The sequence below is a fragment of the Trachurus japonicus genome, chromosome 1 (assembly GCF_045865225.1).
Source record: "Trachurus japonicus isolate A0001 chromosome 1, Traja_1.0".
In the NCBI taxonomy this organism is placed as follows: Eukaryota; Metazoa; Chordata; class Actinopteri; order Carangiformes; family Carangidae; genus Trachurus; species Trachurus japonicus.
Window position 1 is genome coordinate 10,310,428 of NC_140907.1, and position 23,644 is coordinate 10,334,071.

Sequence of the window (23,644 nt, forward strand, 5' to 3'; positions counted from 1 at the left end):
TCGTGTTGCCCTCTTCTGTAAAACGAGGCAAGAATTCACACATCAGGTTTGTAGGATGGTTTCGTCTTTCCTCACCAGTATGAGACTCTGTGAAAACTATCTGCATATATTTGGCTTTGAGGTTTGGCTTCACCTGGACCATACAAAGCCCCTTTTGTGACCATAGGCACTTTTATCAGTGCACTTCAGTTCAAAACTATTTCCTTTTATATTGCGAGGGAGCTTCTCTGCATACATGAGCACGGCACTTTTATTTTGCTGTCTATATTTAACCAACTCTCAAGCCTGTTTTTTTTTCTGTTTGACTCTTCCCATGTGATTTACTAAACGCTTGATACACTAAACCATATGGACAGAACAAGCAACGCTTTGTGCAAGTCCTCGGCAAAGAGGCACTTGTGTGCAGCCACACTCACACATGAGCACACAGTAATAAAACTAGGGGGGAAAAAAACAAAACAGGGGCAGCCTGGAGAAGGAGATGTTTTTCTCGTATTGTGGGCGTGTGAGGATCCTAGTGCCTGGCATCTGTCACACTGGCTGTACAGCCGCTGTGAAACACTGCATGTAGGTGAGAGATAGAGAAGTGCAATGACTCATGTCTGGTAAAGTCCCTGGAGTAAGAGCTTTGAGAAAGGACATTAATAGAAAGGACATTATCTGAAGACAGTGGAAATGAAAGTTAGGTGAAATAAAAAAGAATTGGCAGAGAATGAAAAAAGTGGGGGATTAAAAAAAAAAAGCAAGAGGTGTTTGAGTAAAGAGAAGCAGAGCTGGATAAAGAAAGGCTGCTGTTGTTAGTGAGCTGATCAGGAGCAGCTGGAGGTGCCAGTTCCGCCCCTTAGTCAAAGTCATCCTCATGTGGACCAAAGCTGAACAGGGGGCTGGGTCCGCCCCAAACTCTCAACTTAGCTAATTGGCTGTAGCCAGGAGCACCAATGCAGTCACCAATCAGGTAACAGTAGTGGCAGCTTCCTTCTCTGTTGTTTCTGATCTGACCCCTCCCCACTCCGTGAGGTTTAAAACCAGGGGAAGTCTGCCTGCTGATTCTAGAGAGTTCCATCCTTCCTCATTGATCCTGCCTGTCGAGCTCTGAACATCAACTCTGACTTCACTCTCTTCCCTGCAGAGCACTCTGTAAAAAAAACTCTACAAACATTTTTTGGGTTGCTTTTTTGTTTTTCTTTTTTTTTAATTCAAGAGACTGAAGAGTACCTGTTGTTTCCCCTTGTGCTGCCCTCATCTCTTACTCCCTGGCACTGTGGATGAGTGCTGATTGAATCTTTCTCCTCCTGGACTGAATTTATCACCTGGCCCGTTCTCTGTCTCTGTGAAAATAGGGCTCTGTTCCCTCTTCACATCATCTCTAAGAACTGACACTGACCTTAACTCTTGGTATGTATTCAATCATCAAATGCTAATATAAGTTGCCTGTGCTAAGTTTCTTTATTTTATTTTTTATTTCTGTTGGTATTATGTTAACTTCATGTACTTGTTTTTGAGTTTGTGGATTTTTTTTTTTTTTTTTTTTAACTTTAAAGTAAATAGGCTAATACAGTTTGCAGGCATGTATAGTATAGTATAGTATGTGGTATGTGTGTGTTTATCTTTGACAACGGAATTTAAGCTTAGTCAAGTTGGGACACTCTAAGTGGAAGAGCATGCCTGTCCTAGAAATAGCACTCAGGGACATGGGTGCAGGGACAAACTGCTTCTTGTGGTTTGACTTCTTTGAATACAACTCCCTATCTTTATTTATTTTTTCTGTATACTTTCCATCAATTGTTTTAATGAGCTGATCTTCGTCTAAGAATAGAGAAGTCGAGGGGGCAGAGCAGACTGTGTCAGAGGTATGACAGATTTAGACTAGTGATAACACACAGAGAGGTCCAAATGTTTTGAGGCCCATCCCCCTCACCCCCCCAACCCCACCTCCCACCCCCCACTGTATTTTTATGATTTCAATCTTGTTTTGAATGCTGTTTTGAAATCTGTTCATGCTGAGACTTGTTGTCAGGGAGATTTTCATCATTTTGAATGATATACATATCTCCAGAGCAGTTTTACATTCACTACAAAGTTTAAAAAAAAAATTAAAAAAAATCCAGTTCCATTTTACACATTCATTTATTTATCTGGTGTTTCCTGTCAGTCCTCACCACGTGGACTAAACACTTTTTGTATTTCCTCATGACTGCCTCTTATCATTCACATGGTTTCCGCCTCTCTAATCAAAGTCATCATCCTTGAGGGCTAACTGGCCCAACCTCTCCTTGACAGCTATATCATAGAGCCTTGGGTGAAATAACAAAGTGCTTTCTTCTAAAACAAAGAGGTTAGCTTTAAATTATCCTCAAAGTGACTGGACTTTCATGTGTCTAATGTGTACTCCAGCTTTGCTTTCGTTGCCCACTTAACCTTTGACACAATGACCGAGTAAAATGGCAATCCGAAAATCAGTGTTTGTTTAAAGGTGCTTATAAGTGTCTTTCATGGTCTGATGATGTCCACACAACATACCCTGTGACATGTAACGTCTGGGTTTATAGCGTTCATTTTCAGAACGCCGGTTTGTTGCCAAGTAGGTTTTCAAATTAATATACAAAATATGTTTTGGTGCATAAAATGTATTATTATTATTTTTTTTTTTTACCATATTCTGTTTTTAATTTTAGTTAATTTTTAGTGTTTAGTGTTTTTTCCTCTGTGTCTTGGTTCTTGTTTTGCTTGTCAGTCAGGAGGATGGATGATTTCCAAGAGTTCAAAGTTGGAACTGGTCCAGAAGGGTGATCTCATAAGTGTTACGGGGCATATAAATGTAATGCTCCATGTCAATTTGACAAGGTGTTTAGAGAGGAAGCAGAACTGTGACTTTGTGTTTTTTTTGTTTTTTACGAACTCTCTCTCTCTCCCTGTTGGTCCTTTCACTTTTCTTCCTTGTTGTAAAAGAAAACATGTTTGTCTGGAGTGTGGGTCACATTGATCTGCATCCTTTTGAAATCTAGAGCGTGTATGTGTGAATTCGCCTGTGTGCAGTGAAAGTTACCGATTACCGGCAGTTTAGTGCTATTCACCGGCTGGCAGATATGGTAATGGGTGTGTGTGTGTGTGAATCACAAAACTGCATGGGGGGGCAGTTGATAGAGGAGGCAGGCGGCAAACATGCAGTCGGCAGAGGAGCTGGTCTGAACGGAAAAGTACTGAGAGGCAGGGAGATGAGATGTGTGGGTTGGGGAGGGGGGGGGGGGGGGTAGGGCAGGGTGGAGGAGGAGGAGGTGTTCATAGAAAGAACTTTAAAGTTGCGCCGGTGCCAAGACACACCACTGCACCTGTATGAAAGAGAATACCACATGGAATATTTACACAAAGAAAGCAGTCATGCCCAAAGACACTTTCATGACAGGGCCAATCCATCCAATGACTGTTTTCTCAAAGCTTAACAAAGCCCTCAGATGTCATTAAGTCAGAGTGGCATCAAATCTGTCAACACTATGTTTATAGAAATGTTGTTACACTGTAAGGGAACTGAATGTACTTCAGCACAGATTACTGATCCGTGACCCCAGTGACTTGAGATATTGTTGTCTTTATTTAAAAAGCAATACAATTGAAAGTCTTGCTTTCCTAACAAAAGATTTTGTTGGATTACAGTAACTGCTTCTGACATTTGATTGTGTCAACTCATGGTCACACATGACACACTTGTGATACATCAAAATCCCTCCTGAATAGGGGCAGGTTTGCTTGCTGATGCTTCTGCCAGGCCACTGTCAGATGTGTTGCATGGCCAATCACAGTAGCCTAGATCAGCTTGCCATACTGTATGTAGAAAATATATAATATTGACTGTAGACTGCACTGTATGCACCACAAATATTTTTGGAATTATAAAATTAATATGTTTCTCTTTCTAGTAAAGACGGGCACAGACTATGGGAGTTTGACACTTTAACATCAATTTACCAATCCCAGCAAGGAGAAATCTAGTCGGGACCTGTAGCCTACTAATGTTTGGGACAGATAATTGTAATGGGGGAGGGGGGAGTAAAGATGACCCTGATGACAGCCACATTTGATAATTGGGAGTTAAAATGGGAAGATCTGCGAGCATGTTGCCAAACAACCGTAAAGATTCTCACCCTAATAGCTTATGTTAAATAGCATATGCTGTTGTTACGATCCTATGCTCAGCTCTCGCTGAAGAACAGATAAGGTGGGTTGACTGCATCTCACTTGTTTAGCCTTCAGCTTTTCTTTTATCTTAGTACTGCAAACTGTTGTTGCACCAGTGTCCCTTTTGTCTGGTTCCCCTTGAGGTATGATGTAATGCTCCCTCTCGCATGATAACCTTAATAATTTCCTGTGGTGTGTGATGTGCCATTATTTGGAAATCTTGCGTACGCTAGAGCGTCTGTGTGATGCACTCCTGTAGTCTGAGCCTGTTTTCAGTCAAGCAGGATTAATAAACCCTGTTTTTCTGTAACTGCGCAATTAGTTTTCAAGGCATTTGTATTTTATTTCAACATTAGACATGATTACAGAATGATTATGAAATTATGTTGCCTGTTTTTACAAAAAGATGCAGCAAATCAAAGTACCATTTATTACAGTAGATCTTTTTCAGTTCTTTTTAAGTGCATGCAAAATTTCAAAAGCTTTTTCGCTACATTTTCTTCCTGCATTTGCATAAGTAAAAACTGAAAACTTTTTTTTCCCTCTGCACATTATTATTGGTAAACAGATTTTTACAGTCATATAACTATGAAATTGCATAGGTATAAAAAGTCCCTTCCCCTTCGTGTGTTCCTGCTCTGTGTTCATGTGTGAGTCATGTGGGCCCAGTTGTGGAAAGTTACCAGAGCTGAGTAAGCAAATTGCAGAAGTTTACATACAGAAAAAAAATTACTTGACATTAGGCTAATGCTTTAAAATGAGTGAGGACTTCTTAGAGTGACAGAAGAGGTTTCCAGTAACACACCTCTTACACTGAGTGCTGTCTATGAGATGGCTCCTCACCTCTTGCAGTAGGCTATACTTCAAGAAGGTGGGGACATGTTTAACTCAGGAGTGAAAAAAGAAACAAAAACCTTAGTTTAATCATGCTGGGTGTGTGGTTTATATCCCTTCGTATAGCCTAAATTAATGATGTTCCTAACGGCTTGTCAGACACTGACAGTGTTTCAACTCAGGAATGAAATTACATTTATGGTCACAGTGTTTGACAACCTACCAGGAATTACTGACACAAACATTGTAAATATTCTGATATCTCAATATTCAATCACTTTTGAAGCTCATCTGGTCGAACAGACTTTAGTTCTGCTCCACTGTTGTGAGAACCTACAGCATGAGTTGAATATGAACTTGGCTTAACTACAAAAAATGTAGAGCTTTAATGTATGGCAAAATGAATGTGCACGCTGAAATAGCCTATCTGAAATGTGTGTTTAATTTGGACCACAGTAACTTGAGTACATCCAGCTTCATTTTAGGAATGCCACGCCAACAGACACTGGTCAGGTCCTTATAGACATCACATTGAAAAAGTAGGGCAAATGAGAGGGTTTTTTTCAGTGAGGGAAGGATACATAGGAGGACTTTTTTCAACTCCAAAATAGGTCAAAAGGCGTGCTTGTCCATTCCCCATGGAGGGACTCCAAACATCTCACTGCTCTGTGAAATATCATGCATACTGTTATAAAGAAGAGTTAGTGCTCAATAAATTACTGGAAATCCTGCACTAAACAAATTAAGAAAGTAAGAATCCAGTTAGATAAGTAGTAAAAAATTACAGAAAAACAAGAAAAAGATGACATCACATAATAGTGAATACAGGTACAGTGGTGCTATAGCCTCTCATCTTGCTTTCTACTTTTCAACTTGTGCCTCACTTCCAGTGAAAACAGACAGTCATTCATCCAAAGAGCTGAGAAATCACTGTGTGCTACGTCTGCCAAACACTGAACAGGGGACAAACATGGCTACTAGCTAAAGTTTAGTGAGAAATATGAGTGAGTTGACAAAACATCGACCAAACGATGTTTGAGTCAGTAATATTTTGTCAGGGCTGTGTAGCTCTTAGCTGGAGTTTTTATGCTCCCGAATTTATAAAAAAAAAAAAAAAGGATAGCTCTCTGCAGCCTAAACCTTTTGTTTTGCTGTTGCTATTGTGAGCATTATCATTAGCCTTAACACTTTCGTGACTCAGTGAGTTAGCATGATAACTTTGCTAGAAGAAAGATTTCTTCTCAACTGCTAGGCCCCTTTTTAATAAAATAATGAAATACCATGTATAAGGGTGACCTCCTGTTTTGTTAATAATTTGAGAATTTGTCAGTTCCTGAGGGGCAGATATCACAGGGGAAAATTCACTGGACTGGAACACAACGTAGGCTACCCACAATTCCCTCTCACATCTCATTGTTTTTTTGTTGTTGTTTTTTTTTTTTTACATGTGGCTAAAATACTAACTGCCTCCCCTGAGATTGCATAAAAGCCCCATAAATTCTTTTTACAAGTCCTTGGAAAGCTTACAAACATTTATGCTGTTGATTTTTAGTGGTGGCTAGCGTCAAAAATAAGTGTGTTCGCTGCCAGCTGTGTATCGCACACTGCATTGCTTGCTGTCTGGCAGCGGCAATTATTTGAGTGAGTAGGACTGAAAGGGTATTAGATGAGGGCCTACATAGTTGTTTGTTTGCAGTTTGAAAGTGTTGCTTTTACTACCAGACCAACCAAGAATGACATTTTTTACAGCTCTTGTAGGAGAATGTTTTATTTTTTATTTTTCAGACACTAAAGCCATCATGTTCATATGTGACATTAACAAGGCAATATATTTGATAAACTCATAGCCTATTTGATGAGCATGCTGTCCTGCAAAGAACTCATAAATTGTTAAATTATAGCACAAAATGTAACCATCCTCAACCCATCTTCTGTTCTTCATACATCACAATAGGCTACCACAAGCTGAAATACTTTACAATGCAGCTCTCGGATTTCTTTCTAATATAAATATGCAGTCTGAACTCTGCGATGTTTGGTATGCAATGTGTGGTATGTAGGGGGCTCCAGAAGTGTGTGCAAGTGAGCAAACACACACACATACACATACATACAGAACACAGAAAGACACGTGGGCCACGTGGGTGAGCTTCTCAGGCATTTGTTGACCTTGGCGCTGAGCCCCCCCCCACACCCTCCACCCCTCACCCACTCCTTCCTCGCCCGCACATAAACACACACACACACACACACACCGGTACACATACATCCCTCTAACCTGTATTTTTCAGTCCATTCCTCCTTCACAAACATTTCCTTTTTTCCTTTATCCATTCTCCCAAGTGGATATACATGCATTCTTCCTTGTTCCAACTATTATGAATCGAGCCAAAAACTTTCTGTATAACAGATGTGTTTTTCATTACACTGGGCGGAGCTATGTCTTGTTTTTCACTATGAAAAGGATGGCTTAATACATTTCTGTCTGTAATAAATGAGGTTTTCTAAGAAACTGCCTTACTGTGATATTTTAGATTTAAAAAGAAAAACTTGTGTTGAGTTAACACACTTTTCCTGGAGTGCATAACACGGTTGATAAGTAAACATAAGAAATGTCAATGTGCTTGGGACTGCGTGTATAGGCACAAACTAGCAGTTAAAAAATCATACTTTTTTTATAGGTTTTTTTTTAGAAAATGATCGGTCCTGTAGTCATGGTAATTGCACACACATAGACACACACGTGTACACACTAATGTGGCTCTTCCCGATGTTTGGGGTCGAAACTCGGGGCCATCCAACCACTGAAGACGGGGGACAACATCTGTCCGCCATCTTTCTCAGTGCTGCCAAGTATTATGGTGAGACCACTTTCGCCTCTCTGACTCATCATCCCTCCCTTCCCCTGCCTTCGTTTTTTTTCTCCTCCTTCACCCCACCTTTCTTTCTACTCCTCACTCATTACCCCGTCTGCCACGCAAGTAGAGCCAGGTCCCAGATGCTGCTGCTCTTGTCTTTTTTTTTTTTTCCACTGCAGCCTTTTTCCTTTATCCACTTTCTGTCTTTGAGACGACATATTTTCTTTTTCACCTGGCTCACCTTACTCCCTCCAGTCATTTGAATACATGCTACTGTTTTCTATTCATTATTGTTTATCATTTGCGCTTGTGAGCTTCCTGCACATGATGAATGTACCTGTTTGTTTATGAACATCTTAGATGATCTCTGAATTTGTTCAGATTTCAACTCTTGCCCTGCAGCTCTAAAAAAGTAAATGAGAATTTGCACTGTTATGTGATTTTCTGTGCATTTTTTGTTACTGTATACTGTAGTGATAAAAAGAAAAAAAAACAACAACAACAATGTAATCAGCATTCATATATTAGCATTAACATTTAGCAACTTGGATCTTCATGGTTCTTTTCTTTCTCTCTTTCTATCCAACAGAATACGGACGCAAAAGTAGAGCAGGATGGCTCTCAATGTTCCAGGTCTGGTGGTGATAACGGGGTTCTACATGTTGATCTTGGGGACGGGCATCTGGGCATCCATGCGCTCCAAGAAGGAGGAAAAGAAATGCAAAGGAGATGGCATGGAGATCACATTATTGGCTGGACGCAACATCAACTTGCTAGTCGGCATCTTCACCCTTACTGGTAAAAGCAGAGGGAGTTCAGTTTAGGCAATAGCTTATTACTTTTCAATATCTGACATCTAAAAAGAGTGTCTGGTATGCATGAAATACTTGGAATGCACAAGCAATGTGGTGTTTCATGTTTCTCCTTTAACATGTATGTTTTTATCTTGACAGCTACGTGGGTGGGTGGAGGCTTCATCCTCGGCATAGCTGAGGCAACATACAACCCAACGCTGGGTGCAGTGTGGGCTCTCATGCCTGTGCCCTACGTTTTAACCTTCTTCTTGGGTAAGTGGCATTAGTGACCAAAGCCTAAAAGTCTGAACACCCCTCACCCCAACATGCATTGTAAAAGTAGGAGTAGCCTAAAGCTTTAAATAGACACAATACTAGATGGGAATACGTAGTATGCCTGACATGCAAGCACCAGTAAATGGCAGTAAAATTAGTTGTTGTCAGGAAGCTAAGGTTGATAATGCGTGACACTGAAAACTCTCACTTTGATACAGACTGGTATTTGATCCCCTCTTTAGATTATGAGGTCTGCATGCAGGTTTAGATGAGAGAAACTGTATTTGTAAAAATTTGGAGATGACACTTTGCTGTTAGCAAAGTAACAATGTAACTGTCAGTGTTTCACTAATAAGCAAGTTTCCGTAAGCTTCTTTTATTGTATCAGGTATAATTTTTAAAGGGATCTGACTTTGACCTGAAGCTTAAGTGTCATTTGCCACTAATACTCTTGTACACCCAACCCCCACCTGGCTCCACACACACCAATAAAAGTGTCGCTCACGTTAAAAATAGAACCATGAGAAATTGGTACAGGATTGTAAGTTGAGGCAACAGGCTCAAAGAGATTAAGATTGCCTGCTCCTGAATCCACCAAACTGACGCACTCAGTTGTAACAGGTGAAATCGTCAATGTTCAGAGCCCAATGTCACCACGGCCTACATGGTGGGAGAATAATGGGACCTGGAAACCCCAAAGTCCCTGATCAGGAAATATAACATCCCCCCTTCTGTTCTTGTCCATTGTTGGCCAAGTGGAAGCTGAAAGTGTTTGAGTTATCTGGAGGGAACACTTGTTTTTCTTATTGTTCACATGGACTTGATCTTTCACTCTCTCACTCACTCTCTTCCTCTTCCTCCTTTCTTTCACACTCGGGTTTACAAATGATAGAATTACAGCCGTGTTTTTTAAAAATTGATTGCTTCATCATTTCCAGAGAGAGACTGATTTTATGGTAATGTCTTTCCCTTTGCTCCAGGTGGCTTTTTCTTTGCCAAGCCCATGAGAGAGAACAAGTACGTTACAATGATGGACCCCTTCCAACAGAAGTATGGGAACGTCCTGAGCAGCGCTCTGATCTTTCCTGCACTGGTGGCCGATGTTCTGTGGGTGGCACGCACACTTGTCAGCCTGGGTGGGTTACCTCACACTCTAAACAGCTAGTATTGTAATGTATGCACACACATGCTTATGCAATCATGCAGGCACGCACGGATCTGGGTACACAATGTACACAAACACAAAAAGAAAAAGTTTATATAATGATAATTACTAGTAATGCCAGCATTGTAAAGAATAAAAAAAGGCTATATTTAAAAGAAGGGAAAAAAAAACCTACATCTTTATTTTTTTTTGAACACCCTTAAATGGTGAAACCACTTTTGAATTTGGAATATTGTATGGTGCTCCAACTTTATTTAAATCAAATTAAAATAAACTTTATTTGTCCCGCAAGGGAAATTTGTCTTGGGTGAGATTTAGCTTCTAAGTTTAGTGGATGAAAACTTACAAAACAAGAAGTAGCCCATGCATTAAGTTGAAAAACAAAAAAACAAAAAAAATACCATGAGAAGATTTTTATTAAGTTGAAGCTGACCGTTCATGAACTTCCTCTTCCAAACAGCGACTGTCAAATCCCAGTTCAAGAGGTGTTAAGTTTAGTTTAGTTTAGTTGGTCCTGGATTTGGTTACACTGTGAGTTGTAATGCAAGCTATAAAAAGCTTCTACAGCTAGCTGTGTGGGCTAACTTCCTACACAGCTAATTTAGCACGTCTAAATCTAAGCCAATTTACTACTTTCATTTATGGGGTTATGTTTCCTTAGAAAATAAGCAACATTTATCACATGGAAGCTGGTTCAGTCCTACATGCCATTAGAGATTAGAGTAACATTAGCAAATAGTCTTACCCTTTGATGTGAGGTCAGACCTTTCTCTTGTAACAATAAGTGAAATCATCGTCATCAAAAAATACAAGCTGTAAGGTGTCCTAAATTAGTTTGATTCTCTTAAAAGGTTCTTTATTAATAGAAGTCAGAAGCTAAAACTGGTTTGAGTTTGCTAAGCATAATAACCAAGCTGGCTACTGCTGACAAAAGTTACTGAGATATGTTGTGACTTGAAAATCGACATTTGCTGGCCATAAAAGAAAGCCTTTATTGGTCTATCCCCCAATAAACCCCCCCCCCCAATGTTAAAGTTGTGAGTTGCAGATTAGTGTAATGGAAGCTCAACAAGCATAATATAGTTGGTTGCAGTGTAGCAAACACTCAATTAGCTTCCCAAAAAACTTTACAGTAGCCTAGGACTACGTAACAAACAAAGAGATGCTAGGCTGATATTTTTACAGCAAAAAGCACGTGGGGAAAAAAAAGGATATAAAAATTTGACACACACTAACACACTTGAAATAAAAACATAGTAAAATGAAGATAAGGTGCTAAGAATATATAACTACTGGACAACTGTGTTATTACATGGATTATAAATGTGTAGTGTTGCCAGTTGTTAAGATGACACGATAAGTGGCTCCTTCTGATGTGATCCTCCTTTACTGTTGCATACTACATTTGGCACTGTTGTTTACTGTTTCTCTAATCTGTAAGTGATTCAAGTGTGTGTAGGTGTGTGTGTGTGTGTGGGTGTGGGTGTGCGTGTGTGCGTATGTTGCGCTTGATAGCAGGTGCAAGTGAGCATGTGCTCTGCAGCATGAATGCGTGGGTGTTTGTGCAGCAGAGAAAATGTGTGTACGCGTGTGTACATAATGTTTTCCTGTGTGTGTTTTTAACACTGTTTTCTTTTCCAGTGTAATTTGAAAAAGGGGTTAAACATCGAGCAGCCTGTTGATTGTGAAAGGTGATCAATTATTCAACGTAGATTGTTGTGCCATTATGAGAAACTTTCCATTTGTTCCAAGGCTCTGGCTGGTTCCTAGGGGATCAATGTTGCATGCTGAATCATAGTTTCATTTCTGTGCGTGAGATGTTTTACACACAGTGAAGGGAATCAGTGAAATCCATTGACAAGAGTCCCTGTGCTGACACTCCACAAAAGGACTGGTAGGGAGACAGGAATGTTCCTGGGACTGTTTTACCCTAACCTATTAAACCAATATAGAATCAGGGGAACCCTCGCTCCTCAGTAAAACCTCCTGTCAATTTTTCTGGGACAGTTATGCGTACATGCCTGATGTGTGCTTGGCATCACATGCCCAAATGCACACACGCACACACACACGCACACACAAACACTTGACACTCAAGAGAGAGCGCTGAGCATTTGACCCCACAGGGTCGTTGTTGCTGGGAGACTGCTTGTGTGCATGTTGCATAAACTCAGCTTCATGGTCTGCTTGAGTGAGTGTGTGTGTGTGTGTGTGTGTGTGTGTGTGTGTGTGTGTATGTGGTTCAGTGCCAGAGAGGATTTAACTTTTAAGACACCTTACGTGCACACTGTCACTCCGCCATGTAGTATCAACACAGTCATGGTCAAATTTCTGTCGGGAAGGAATTGGGAACAGGACAGAAAGGTTGCAATGTGTGTGTGTGTATGTGTGTGTATGCACACACATGCATGAGTTTTTAAAGTGGGACGAGTAGCTAAAAACAACACAGGGGGCATTCGGGCAGCTCTATGCCTCTGTCCATCCCTGGTGCTGCCCATTAAGCCCCACAGGCCCCTGAATCTCATTCCACTTTCCCTCTTCCTAAATTTAGCCCAGAGGGGAACAGCACAGCACAGCTCAGCACAGAACAGATGAGAGATCTAGTGGACCAAAAATGGACCACCAGTAATTATTTACGATACATGTTGCGTCATGCCCCACCATAAGATTAATTACAGGACCAACAACAACAACACCAAGGGCCCTGTTCAATCTAAATGTGTATCCAGTATATCCAGGTCAGGCACACAAGGGGGGAGGCGGCGGTCCAAACATCTGAGCTCACCAGGAACCGAACCCCACTGTAACGTAGATCTAGCAAAGATGGATTTCACTTCACACATGGCATCAGAAAGTGGCTGCATGCGATCAGATCTTACTTCCCTTTTTCATTACAGTGCTTCTCAGTCACCGTTGTTCAGTTCACCCACCAGAAACATCAGCAACTCTTACTGCAGATCTCAGAACAGTTCAAAACCTTGTTCACGTGTCAAAACATACAAAGTCAGTCAGTCACTTCAACAATGCGAGCAGTGAATGAAGCCTTTTCAGCAGTGCTTCAAGACTCTGACACCAAATGATTTGATAAAACCTTGACTGACTTCAGAAAAAGAAAAAAATATACAACAAAAATGTGCAGACACAAAATTCTCTTACAGTTATAACAGTAACATTTTGGAAAAAAAATAACTCCACCCTACAGCCAGTGGGGAAGACAGAAAGTTGTGATGGGGTGGTTTAGGGGGTGGTGGGCTCCGTAGTGGGGTGACTGGTCACCAGGGTGGTGAGTGGCGATCGATGGTGCCGATCTGACACTTCTCTGTTTAAGGGCATTGTTGTGGTGTGGCTGCAGGCTGCGGCTGGGGGGACCCTGGCAATATGGCAGAAGAGACGGTGAAGGTAGTGACGTTTTGCTTGCCTTGTTTGAGTAACAAGATGTCTTTTTTTTCTTACTTATACATATAGTTTTTTTTTTTTTACACATTTGTTTCTCCATTTGAAGACACTTCTCATCACCTTCATCTTGACTTTTGTTCCCTACTTTGTCACAATTTACAGGGTGATAATTCCCCCAAGAGGGTGAAAACAGAAATTTAGAGTCACAATCAATAGGCTGCTTCTGTTATATGTTTCTTTAGGGTTCCTTTTTGTTATAATTTCATCATAACTTTTATGTTGATTTGTTGCTTTATCTAAGCAATATGATGCTTTAAAACGTTTAAACTAATGCCACCCATGTTTAGACATAACTTTATTCTTGACTCAAAAGACTACAGATGCATTTTTTATTTGTTTGCTCTTTGTTGGTAAAAGTGTAATTTGTTTGTCAGTACTCGTTGGAAAATACTGCATTACGGCAAATGAACAGTATAAAAAGAAAAGTGTCATTGCCAAGCTTCTTATAAGTTCCAAAGTCTCAGTACATAAGAGTGGATGCATGTATAGTGTGTGTCTGTGTGAGAGAGAAAAGATTTTAAAGCAAAAAAGAACCTAATCACACAACAATTAAAATATTACAGTAAGCAGTTGCATGTATGTGTTGCTACCAACCTCTGTACATTAGAAGACTAGCTGTGAGATATTTAGCCATCAGTCCCCTGATTCTCATTGCTCTGCTGTGTTGTTCCAGGTGGTACTATGAGTGTGATCCTGGATCTTTCCTACTTCTACTCCATCATCATCTCCTCTGTGGTGGCCATCGTCTACACGTTGCTGGGGGGGCTCTACTCTGTGGCCTACACAGATGTGATCCAGCTCATCCTCATCTTTGTCAGCCTGGTGCGTAACATCTTTTGATCCATTCACACAGCAGCACATTGAATGATGAACACCATCAAGTACTGTATGTGCCCTATCAGATTATTCACTCCGCTACATAATGGAGATAAGTGGACGAAAGCCCAGAGGGATCAAATTATAGATCCTGAGGTACCTGGCGCCTTATTAACTATGCAAGCAAGATTGGATTACCTGCCAAATTAAAGCATCACTGATTTTATTAGTTTGTTTGAGTTTTCTCCCCACACCTCACGTTCCAAATGGCTGCTACACTGTAATTTGATTGTGCAATGTGCGGTTGAATCCGGGGTACCCACAGGGCTCGCTGGTAAAAGTCAAGTTAACCACTGACACCACAGCCAGTTGGAGACATGCCAGTGAGTCACAACAGCTCTCTGTTTCTTTCTGTTTGCCTGTGTTATGTGGGTTTACTCCCCCTGCCTCTCTCTTCTCAGGACTGTTCTGTATTTCATTCAGTAAAGAGAGTAACAGAATGCCATTTGCCAGATAACACGCTTAATAGCTTGTTTGCTAACTGGGGAGTGCACACAGTTTATTTAAAAGGCATTTTTTCTTTTCTTTTTTTTTTTTAACAAATGACTCTTTGGGGCGCCGCACCAATCAGATGTGATGTGATGTGATGTAAAAGGCCAGCTATTTGATAGAGCTGCTGATGAGATTATTACCACAGCGTGAAACAAAAAAGCACATTGTACTGGAGCTTCAACCCCAGCTCTAGTTTTAGATTCCCAATTCCCAGTGTTTAACTGAAAACTTCCCCTACTGGGCCGATAATGAGATTAGTTGTGTCCTTGTGTTTGTGTATACAGTGGGTGTGTGTTCCTTTCCTGTTGACCAACCCTCACTCTGTGGACATATCACTGACGGCCTACAACGAGACCTTCCAGGCTCCCTGGGTCGGCACGGTGGAGTTGGAAGACGCCGGCAAGTGGTTCGACGACTTCATGCTGCTGGTGAGTGAGAGTGGGAGAGGTCGTCGCAGAGTGCATGTCTCTAAACGATGTCTGAAACACAGCTTATGAAGTATTTATACAACTCCCACCATCATAGCGTTTAAATTAAATTCAACTCAGCAGTTCAATTAGATAGGCTTATTTCATTAGACACACCGACGGCCAAGCATAGCAACAACATAGGCATGAGAGAATAGTTCTTCCTATTGCTCCATCAACTGATTCCTGTCCTGTGTTTGTCCTAGGCTCTGGGGGGTTTGGCCTACCAAGCGTTCTACCAAAGAATCCTGTCCGCCTCATCTTACTCCCAGGCTCAAGTGACCTGCTTCGCCTCGTCAGCCTTCTGCCTGGTGCTGGGTATCCCGTCTGTGCTGGTGGGAGCCGTGGCTGCGTCCACAGGTACACACTCTTAACTCGCAACTAAATGTATAATCCTAGTCCGCACTGGACATGAGAAACAATTTTTTAGGCCTTTTCTCGAAAATTGCATATCCATAATAAAATGAGTATATCTCTGCAACCACAAGGTCTATTTGAATACTTTTGGTGTCATAGTAAAGGGAAAAAAATGAGGAATTGCTGAGATGTGTAAATTTCAGTGTATCTGTTACTGGTGAAGAGTAAAAGTGCCCTTTAGAATAATGCTGATGAAGCTCAAACTCTCTATAAAATCATTGTAGGCCTACAACATGTGAACATTGTCTCTGCAGTGGTTGATTCTGATTAATTGAAGCAGGACAAAATTACTACTACAAAATATCCAGGCGAACTTTCCAAAATGTCCATTTTTGGCACAGCTTGGAACCACCTGCTACTATAAACTATTGTTTAATCTTTATTTTCACACAATTTGGATAAACTAACTGAAAATAAATCTACTGGAACCGATTGTAAATAACTAACATAGTGGATTCAGTGTCTCTGCGCCCTGCTGCACTCTGCAGCTTATTTGGGGGGGTTTGGCTTTCAGCCTCTATCTCTGCAGCGCATTGGTCGATTCGAGTGATCGACGGCTCATTCTGACCATTAGAGAGAGAGGAATGGCTAGACCCAGGTCGATGTGATTGGCCGCACTGGCAGCCATGTGACAGCCATGAACCAATCAGATCAGCAGATCCACGTGCAGGCCAACGTGGGGTTGTGTGCGCTCCGTGCAGGGTCCTAGACCCGTCGGATTTCGGCCCGGCTGATTCAGATGTAAACACTAGGCAGAGTTCAACTGGAAATATTGTGGATTTACCCATAACACAACCTTTTCACGGCAAAACAGCAAAGGTAAGAGCAAATGTACGACCATGTTTTGGCCACGCAGCGTTTGTGTTTGCTCGACTTTGCTGGTTGTTGTCTTCTCCCTCTGCCGTGCTGCTGCTAGCTGCTGTGTTAGCCGCGGTTGTTGGGGGGAACGCCCCGATGTTTACGTTCAGATGAGAGGTCGCTGATGTGTTTTGCATAATGTACAGTAGTATACGAGCCAGAAATGTGGCGACTGGGTCCACACAGAGGTGCTTTATGAAGTTTGATGTCTAGTTGTTTGTTTGAGTAGTGTTTGGGCTGTGTTTGGGTCATATAAACATGGTTTTTTACACGTTGTAGCCCAGCTTCTGCTGTTTAATTTGACATACTTATGACCATATTCTTTCATAATCAGTGCACTGGGGGCTCTGTTATTGTTATGCATGTCTTCAAGTCCCCCAAATGGGGGACTCTGGATTTTAACATTTAAGATCACCCGGGGGGCGACCGCCATTCCGAAGGACCGCCATTCCGACGGTCTGCCAGTCCGAAAATTCCCGAAGGTCCGTCATTTCGAACTTCCCGAGGGGCCGCCGTTCCGAATGTGTTTTATTTTGAAAATTGACCGGATTCTCTCGTGGTTTGACTTCCTGCCCGGCTTGACACGACGCGCCGCGGGGACAGCGCCCGACCGGCCCCTCCCCCTCCCCCTCCGCCTCCAAAGTTTCACCCAGGTGCGAGTCTGATGCATTACATCCATGGTCTGATGCAGCCGCGGCACTCCTGCTGAAAATAAATGTCCTTGCTCTGTGCTTTGGTTAGGTTTAGGCAATGTAGAATAGCCAGGCTAGCGCCGCCTACTGGTTCCGGCAAATTTCATTTGCCTCAACAATGTAGTCAGGACACTAGCAATGCGTTTCGGGCGAACAGACGGGTAAGTGAAGGCGATGACGTTGAACTCAAGCCTCAAGATTAACCTATGAGCTTAACCGGTGTATAGCACACGTGACCACCAAGCAGCAGCGATTAGTTGAAGCAAATGTAAGCAACCGCCTCCCGGAAGCAAACGAATCCCTATGGCTCAGGTTCAGACGCTTTTTGAAATGTAATGAAATAAGCGGCTGATGCATCAGGCTAAATGTAGAAAGGAGTTGGTTAAAGCAGAAGTAAGTAATATATTTGTGTTAATATAAGTCTTAAATAGTTATATCTTCCGACAGCAATCACTTACATAGAGTGTTTGGACCGAAACACGGGTCTCTCAGTCCCTCTGCTCTGCTCTGAGCCGAAGAGAAAACATTTATCGTATCCTACAGTTTTTATCCAATGAGGAGAGAGAACGGCATGCGGGGCTGTGTGTGCAGCCAAGGAACGCCGTGAATGTGGCGACGTAGGGACGAGGACTGTTATGGTGCGTTCAAGGAAACTCGTATTTTTCCGACCGTGAAGTGGTACCAGTTCGATCTGGTACGAGTTCACCAGTCGGAAGTTACGAGTGGCCGTTATAGTGACTTTCACCGGTAAAACAGGTCGGAAAAACACGAGTGGGTTGCCTGAAACGCTACAAAGTCGTAAGTTGTGACTTGAAGCTGTAATTTACGATTTCAAAAGCCTGCCTGGAACGCAGCATTAGCGAAAACGACCGGACCACTTACTTCTGCTTTAAGTTTAGTAAAAAGGTTAGGTAGAGGCCAATAAAATCGCAGTTAATATGTATCTCCCCCGGGAGTCGAACCCTGATCCACCGTGTCAAAAGCAGATGCTCTGACCACTATGCTACCACCGCAATTAGGCTTGTTTACTCCGTGCCGTAAACCATTCAAGATTTTTTCAGGTTCGGAATGGCACCCTTTCTTTCAGGTTCGTAATGGCACCCTTTTCCCATAAATAATTAAGGGTCGGCATTCCGACAAATTAAAGTAAACGTTCGGAGTGGCGGCCCTTCGGAATGGCACCCTGGAACCCATTAACCCTCTCCTTTCCAATTCATTAATTTGTTCAGTCAGTCTTTGGTCTTAATCCAAATATTCACCTCTCTCCTCCCAGACTGGAACTCAACCAGCTATGGACCCAACACCCCGTATGAAAATGGCCAGGCGGGCTCCATCCTTCCCATCGCCCTGCAGTACCTCACACCCACGTACATCTCCGTCATCGGCATCGGAGCTGTAGCTGCTGCTGTAATGTCTTCCATGGACTCGGCTCTTTTGTCTTCGGCATCACTGTTTTCCTCAAATATTTACAAGAACATCATCAGAAAGCAGGTGAGATTTTTGGAGAAAGATATCATGGGTGTGTACCCAATCAACTCAACTATCTGCAAATATGTCAATTTAATAAAACTGCATGAATTCTACTAGTGTCAGGGGGTTGCACAGAAGGCAGGTACTGTTTCTCTGCCTTTCCTCTAGTGCCAGAGTTCCCTTATTTTGTTAAATAACTTAGTCTCTACTGTACATATCGGCACTAAATCTTGAATCAGCATTTATTGTTCTCACATACTGCAACATAATCCCTTTATGACTTCCCGTGTATCATCACCCCAAGGTCTTCAGAATTGCCCCATACGTTTTGGTTTGATCCATGAACAAATACTTCCAAGACATTCCCATTAGCATGCTAAAATAACTATAAACTATCATCTTAACAGGTGGATAATAACTTTGTCAATGTGTGCATGCTAGCCTGCTGATGTTAGCTTTAAGGTCAATATACAGCCTGACAGCGCTGCTGGCACTGCGATACTTTATACTCTGAAGTTAAATGCATATACAGTACTGGTGCCACAGCTTGCTGATGTGCATCAAGTGTCAACCCTATAGTATCAATAGCAAGTGTTGCACTCTAGCAACCATACTATCTTTATATGTCCTCCTCTTCTTTAGTGTTTATTTTGGTTTGTTTACAACGCTAATCACTGAAGAAGAGGTGAGCCAAGCAGGGGCTGAAAGAGGATAAGGTATTGGGGTGGGGGGGTGGAAATTGAACATCAGCGTGAAGTGACGTAGTGCTGTCAGTGTGTGGGGTTCCGCCTAGGGAGGGGCTCCTTGCTTTTTAATTTGTGCTGTTTGTGTTTCACTTAAATCTTTAAACTTCATTATGATTATGACTTCAAAATAGAGTTTTAAAGGGAACAAGTATGGGTAATAGGTGGGGAAATAAGTTATAGGTAAGGTTATTGCATTAGCCTTGGTTGTTACTCTCTGTGGTATGTTTTTTTTATATATATGCTAAAGGAGGAAGTCTGAGTGAGTTTGAATAATACATTTAAAAGTACTGGAGTACCACTTACAGTAATACATAATCCCAATGAAGACATCCATTAACAACCCAGAGACTGTATCACTGTATTAAGCCTTCACAAACAGGCTGGGGGTGGAAACAAAGTGGCATTGACTTCACAATACTGTACATACTTCTATGCCCACTGTGTCACACTGTGTTCTGTCTGCTGAGTGAAATATGGGCCATATTTACTGTGGTAAAACAATGATCCGTTTCATGATCTCAGTCTCAGGGGCCAGTTCACTGTCACAGAGCTGTAACTTATGGATACTGTGTCTTTGTAATATGATCTCTTGGTCAAGGAGGCCTCAAGTCCAGATGATGCTTATGTCACTTGACTGAACACGGTGTAATGTGAAACTCTTTGTCTCCTAATGTCATTCTTTTTGCTCCTTCAGGCATCGGACCGTGAGATGCAGTGGGTGATCCGCATCTCAGTGGTGGTGGTGGGACTGGCTGGCACCGCCCTCACCTTCCTGGACAACAGCGTCTTGGTCTTCTGGCTCGTGGGCGTTGACATGTCCTACACCATCATGTTCCCTCAGCTTGTCTGTGTCCTCTTCTTTAAGGTGTCTAATGGTTACGGAGCCACTGTGGGTTACATTATGGGCCTGGTAATGAGGATCCTGAGTGGCGAGCCCCTCATCGGCCTGCCGCCTGCCATCAAGTTCCCTGGCTGCAGGCTAGACGCAGAGGGAAAGCTAACCCAGTACTTCCCCTTCCGCACCGTCATCATGCTCATTTCACTTGTGTCCATTCTGCTTTTCTCTTGGCTGACATCCATCATTTTCAACAAGGGGCTCCTGTCTGAGAAGTGGGATGTGTTTAAGATCAAACGCAAGCAGAAATTAACACCCAAAGTCTCAGACATGAAGAGGACCAACCCTGATAGTGACGAGGCCTCTGCAGCCAAGCAGCTACTGACCACCACCACCACCACCACCACCAGCTGCTGAGGAGGCTGTCCAAGAGGGAGAGGAGATGGGCACTGGCTGGAAGTGGACATGTTTGTTTGTCTGCCAAGTAAGAGTTCATAGAGGGGGAACAACGGCAGTCTGGGCAGTACACACAGATTCTTTACAGCATCACAGTGATTTTCTTTTTTTATATAACTTTTTAGTGGTGGTGACACTTAGGTGAGCAGAGTGTGATCTGAGCTCTCCGTTATCGTTCTTCATCAGTCGTTTCATTGTCCTCTACAGAGAATACAATCCAACTAGACTACCTGGCTGGGTTACCGTGGTGAACTAGCCATCTACCGGTCTAATATACAGAATAAAATGCTGTGCTGTCACACATCACTGTAATATAAGCAATCCACACAAAGAACCCAGAGGCATTGACACACATTGTGCCTTTCATTCATTAGACATTCTCCAATTAAGATTGCACATGTACATTTGTAAAGATTTATATGAATTTATTTTTACAACCAAACTTTGACAAATTGAGACACCACCCCAACACAGAGGAGACCAGACCAGTCCTAAAGACCACTGCACTGTGGCAACACTTTATGGAAAAAGACACTTGCACAAGAAAAGTCCAACATAAATGTTGATGAAAAAAAAAAAAAGTTTACGCTCCAAATAAACAAGATATGTCTTTTTCAGATTTTTCTTCAATAAGAAAGAGCGCATCAGACTGTGTAACGCACCCTCTCAGAAAACAGCAGTGCAGCAAGCCACCTGCTTCATCCTTCAAACAACAATCATTCATGTGCTTGTCTGGTGGCAAACCTGTCTCACGGCACAGCACTGTGTCTCAAGTGGGCCTACCTTCTCTCTCAGTATGAACGTCTGCAAAAGATTTGACAAGCATGACGCGACTCTTTTACACCAGAACAAAGCCATGCTACCCAAAGAACAAAGAATGAGTGCACACTGCACTGCACTGTTCCACAGTGCTGAGCCTGAATGTGACATTTATTTTTTTCCCTTTATCCAGCTGACCAGCACTTTGAGCAGCAAGTCTTTCATCAAAAATGTGTCCAAAGCGACTGTCCACACCCTTGACAGTGGTTCTAAAATCTTTTGTAAAAAATGAATCTGGATGAAAGCGAGTGATCAGAGTTGTGAACATATCCCATATGTGAAGAGATGCAGTGGTTGTAGTTATTGGTAATTAACATTTACCTCCATATACCAAATACTACTCAGTAGACACCAGCAAGTTTAAGACATTTTTTTTTTTACTACACTGTGACTTTGTTTAAAAACCACCCTACAGGTACTGATAGCTAAAGTGTTCCACCCTGTCGGGATGCTCTGAGTCTGGTTGCAGTGCAATGCTGCCTTTGTTGCAATATTGAAAATAACAAGTGGCGACCACTCAGCAAAACACTCGGATGGAAGTGACACAAACACTATTTCAGGCTTTTTAAATGCTCAGTATTTATTATTATTACTATTTCTTATTTAATTTGACCCATTTTGTTGTGAATATAGCTGCAGGGAGAGACAATACTGGAGAACTCCAACTCCCAGCATGCCACAGTTACTGTATCCCCTCAGCTGCATTTTACTCACATTATAGGTAACTCAATGTTGTGTGTTGCTACAACTGCACATTTTCCTCCTCCTCACCCATTTCTCATTTCCCGTTTTATCTCACCAACTGTCAGTGTGAGCCTTTTATTTTGTCATTGTCAGTTGGTTTTTTTTGTACTGTAATGGTTTTTTTCTTCTTCTTACATATAGTATACAAAGCTTTAGTTTACAGTGGGATCATTTTCTCTTTGTAGTGAAAACATTTGCAGCTAAGTTTCAGTTCATTTACATTAAAATCTCACAAAAAGTACAAATTTGACTGTTTCATGGTTAGATTTTTATTGAAGAACAGGCTGTTCAATTGACCCTGGTTGTTTGAATAGGCCTGTGTTTTATTGTACTGAGCCTCCATAGTAGTTTGTTGTGCAAAGAAATTCCTGCTAACAAGTGACAATCAAAAAACCCTTTCTCTGTCACACTATTGCCTTTTTAATATCACTGGAAACTGGTTTCACTCCGCTGTCAATGGTTACTTGCTGCACATCGTTAAATGGGTGTATACTCCAGTCACTGTTCAAATACCTCATGGAGTGGTAATGTTGGCTTTAGGTATTCAAAATTTTAACCTATGATTCTGATTTCTGTCCTAAGACTATTGTATGAATGTCATTTTCCAAAGACTGGTGGCACACAGAACAAACTGTGTCTCAAAACAGGACGCATGCAGGACACAATGCATGTATCTTTTTATATGTATGATTGTGATTTCTACCTGTATTATACTCTTGTACTGTACAGTCTGATCATTATTTGTATATTTACACATCATTTTTTATCAGAGTTATTTGCTATGCATTGAGTAGAAGAAAAAAAAAACACAAATGTATTTTATCTCAAGTTAGCAATGTTTAAACTTAAATAAATTCAACTTCGGCTTTGCATAACATTGAGTGTATCTTCACCTCTACATGTTTAAATTCAGTTGTGCCTGCAGTCATCCTGGACAGGTGTGTCTTGCACACATATTGCAGGGAAAGATAAACATGCTACATGCCTCTGAGTGAAAGTAATAGCCATTTGGAATGAGCACTCCTGCCTTAAAGAAAAAACTCAGAAAATGTCATGATGGGATGTCATGGCAAAAAAACAACAACTTGCCAGCGGTTGTCAGCAAGCCGTCCACAATGTAGTGACAGTAGCTATACACATAGCAATGGCGCTTAAACACATTATCATCTGTCTTTTTCATTACTTTTTGAGCAGAAATGTTTTAATTTCCATGTGT

At 41.7% G+C, this 23,644-nt stretch overlaps 1 protein-coding gene across 3 annotated transcripts; it reads left to right on the forward strand.

Annotated features, from left to right (window-relative positions):
* The first annotated feature begins 1,051 nt into the window (after positions 1 to 1,051).
* On the forward strand, positions 1,052 to 23,241 carry LOC146991397 (high affinity choline transporter 1-like). 3 transcript variants are annotated; one of them, XM_085768090.1, is made up of 10 exons: positions 8,495 to 8,663; positions 8,819 to 8,932; positions 9,916 to 10,071; positions 11,742 to 11,791; positions 13,429 to 13,499; positions 14,230 to 14,378; positions 15,209 to 15,352; positions 15,598 to 15,751; positions 18,632 to 18,849; positions 20,269 to 23,241. In XM_085768090.1, exons 3-10 carry the CDS (start codon positions 10,036 to 10,038, stop codon positions 20,824 to 20,826), a joined length of 1,380 nt encoding a protein of 459 aa, XP_085624216.1. In that variant the 5' UTR covers positions 8,495 to 8,663; positions 8,819 to 8,932; positions 9,916 to 10,035; the 3' UTR covers positions 20,827 to 23,241. The 3 variants fall into 3 exon arrangements, with proteins under 3 accessions (XP_085624138.1, XP_085624216.1, XP_085624291.1); XM_085768165.1 differs by having other exon boundaries at positions 13,453 to 13,499; XM_085768012.1 differs by lacking the exons at positions 11,742 to 11,791; positions 13,429 to 13,499 and adding an exon at positions 1,052 to 1,395 and having other exon boundaries at positions 8,455 to 8,663.
* The last annotated feature ends 403 nt before the right edge of the window (positions 23,242 to 23,644 follow it).

Excerpts from the sequence above, each read along its gene's own strand:
- LOC146991397 (XM_085768012.1), top strand. The coding sequence starts at position 8,480 with ATGGCTCTCAATGTTCCAGGTCTGGTGGTGATAACGGGGTTCTACATG. Across the intron at positions 15,752-18,631 it reads AGCCGTGGCTGCGTCCACAG|ACTGGAACTCAACCAGCTAT; the intron begins GTACACACTCTT and ends CTCTCCTCCCAG. Across the intron at positions 18,850-20,268 it reads AGAACATCATCAGAAAGCAG|GCATCGGACCGTGAGATGCA; the intron begins GTGAGATTTTTG and ends TTGCTCCTTCAG.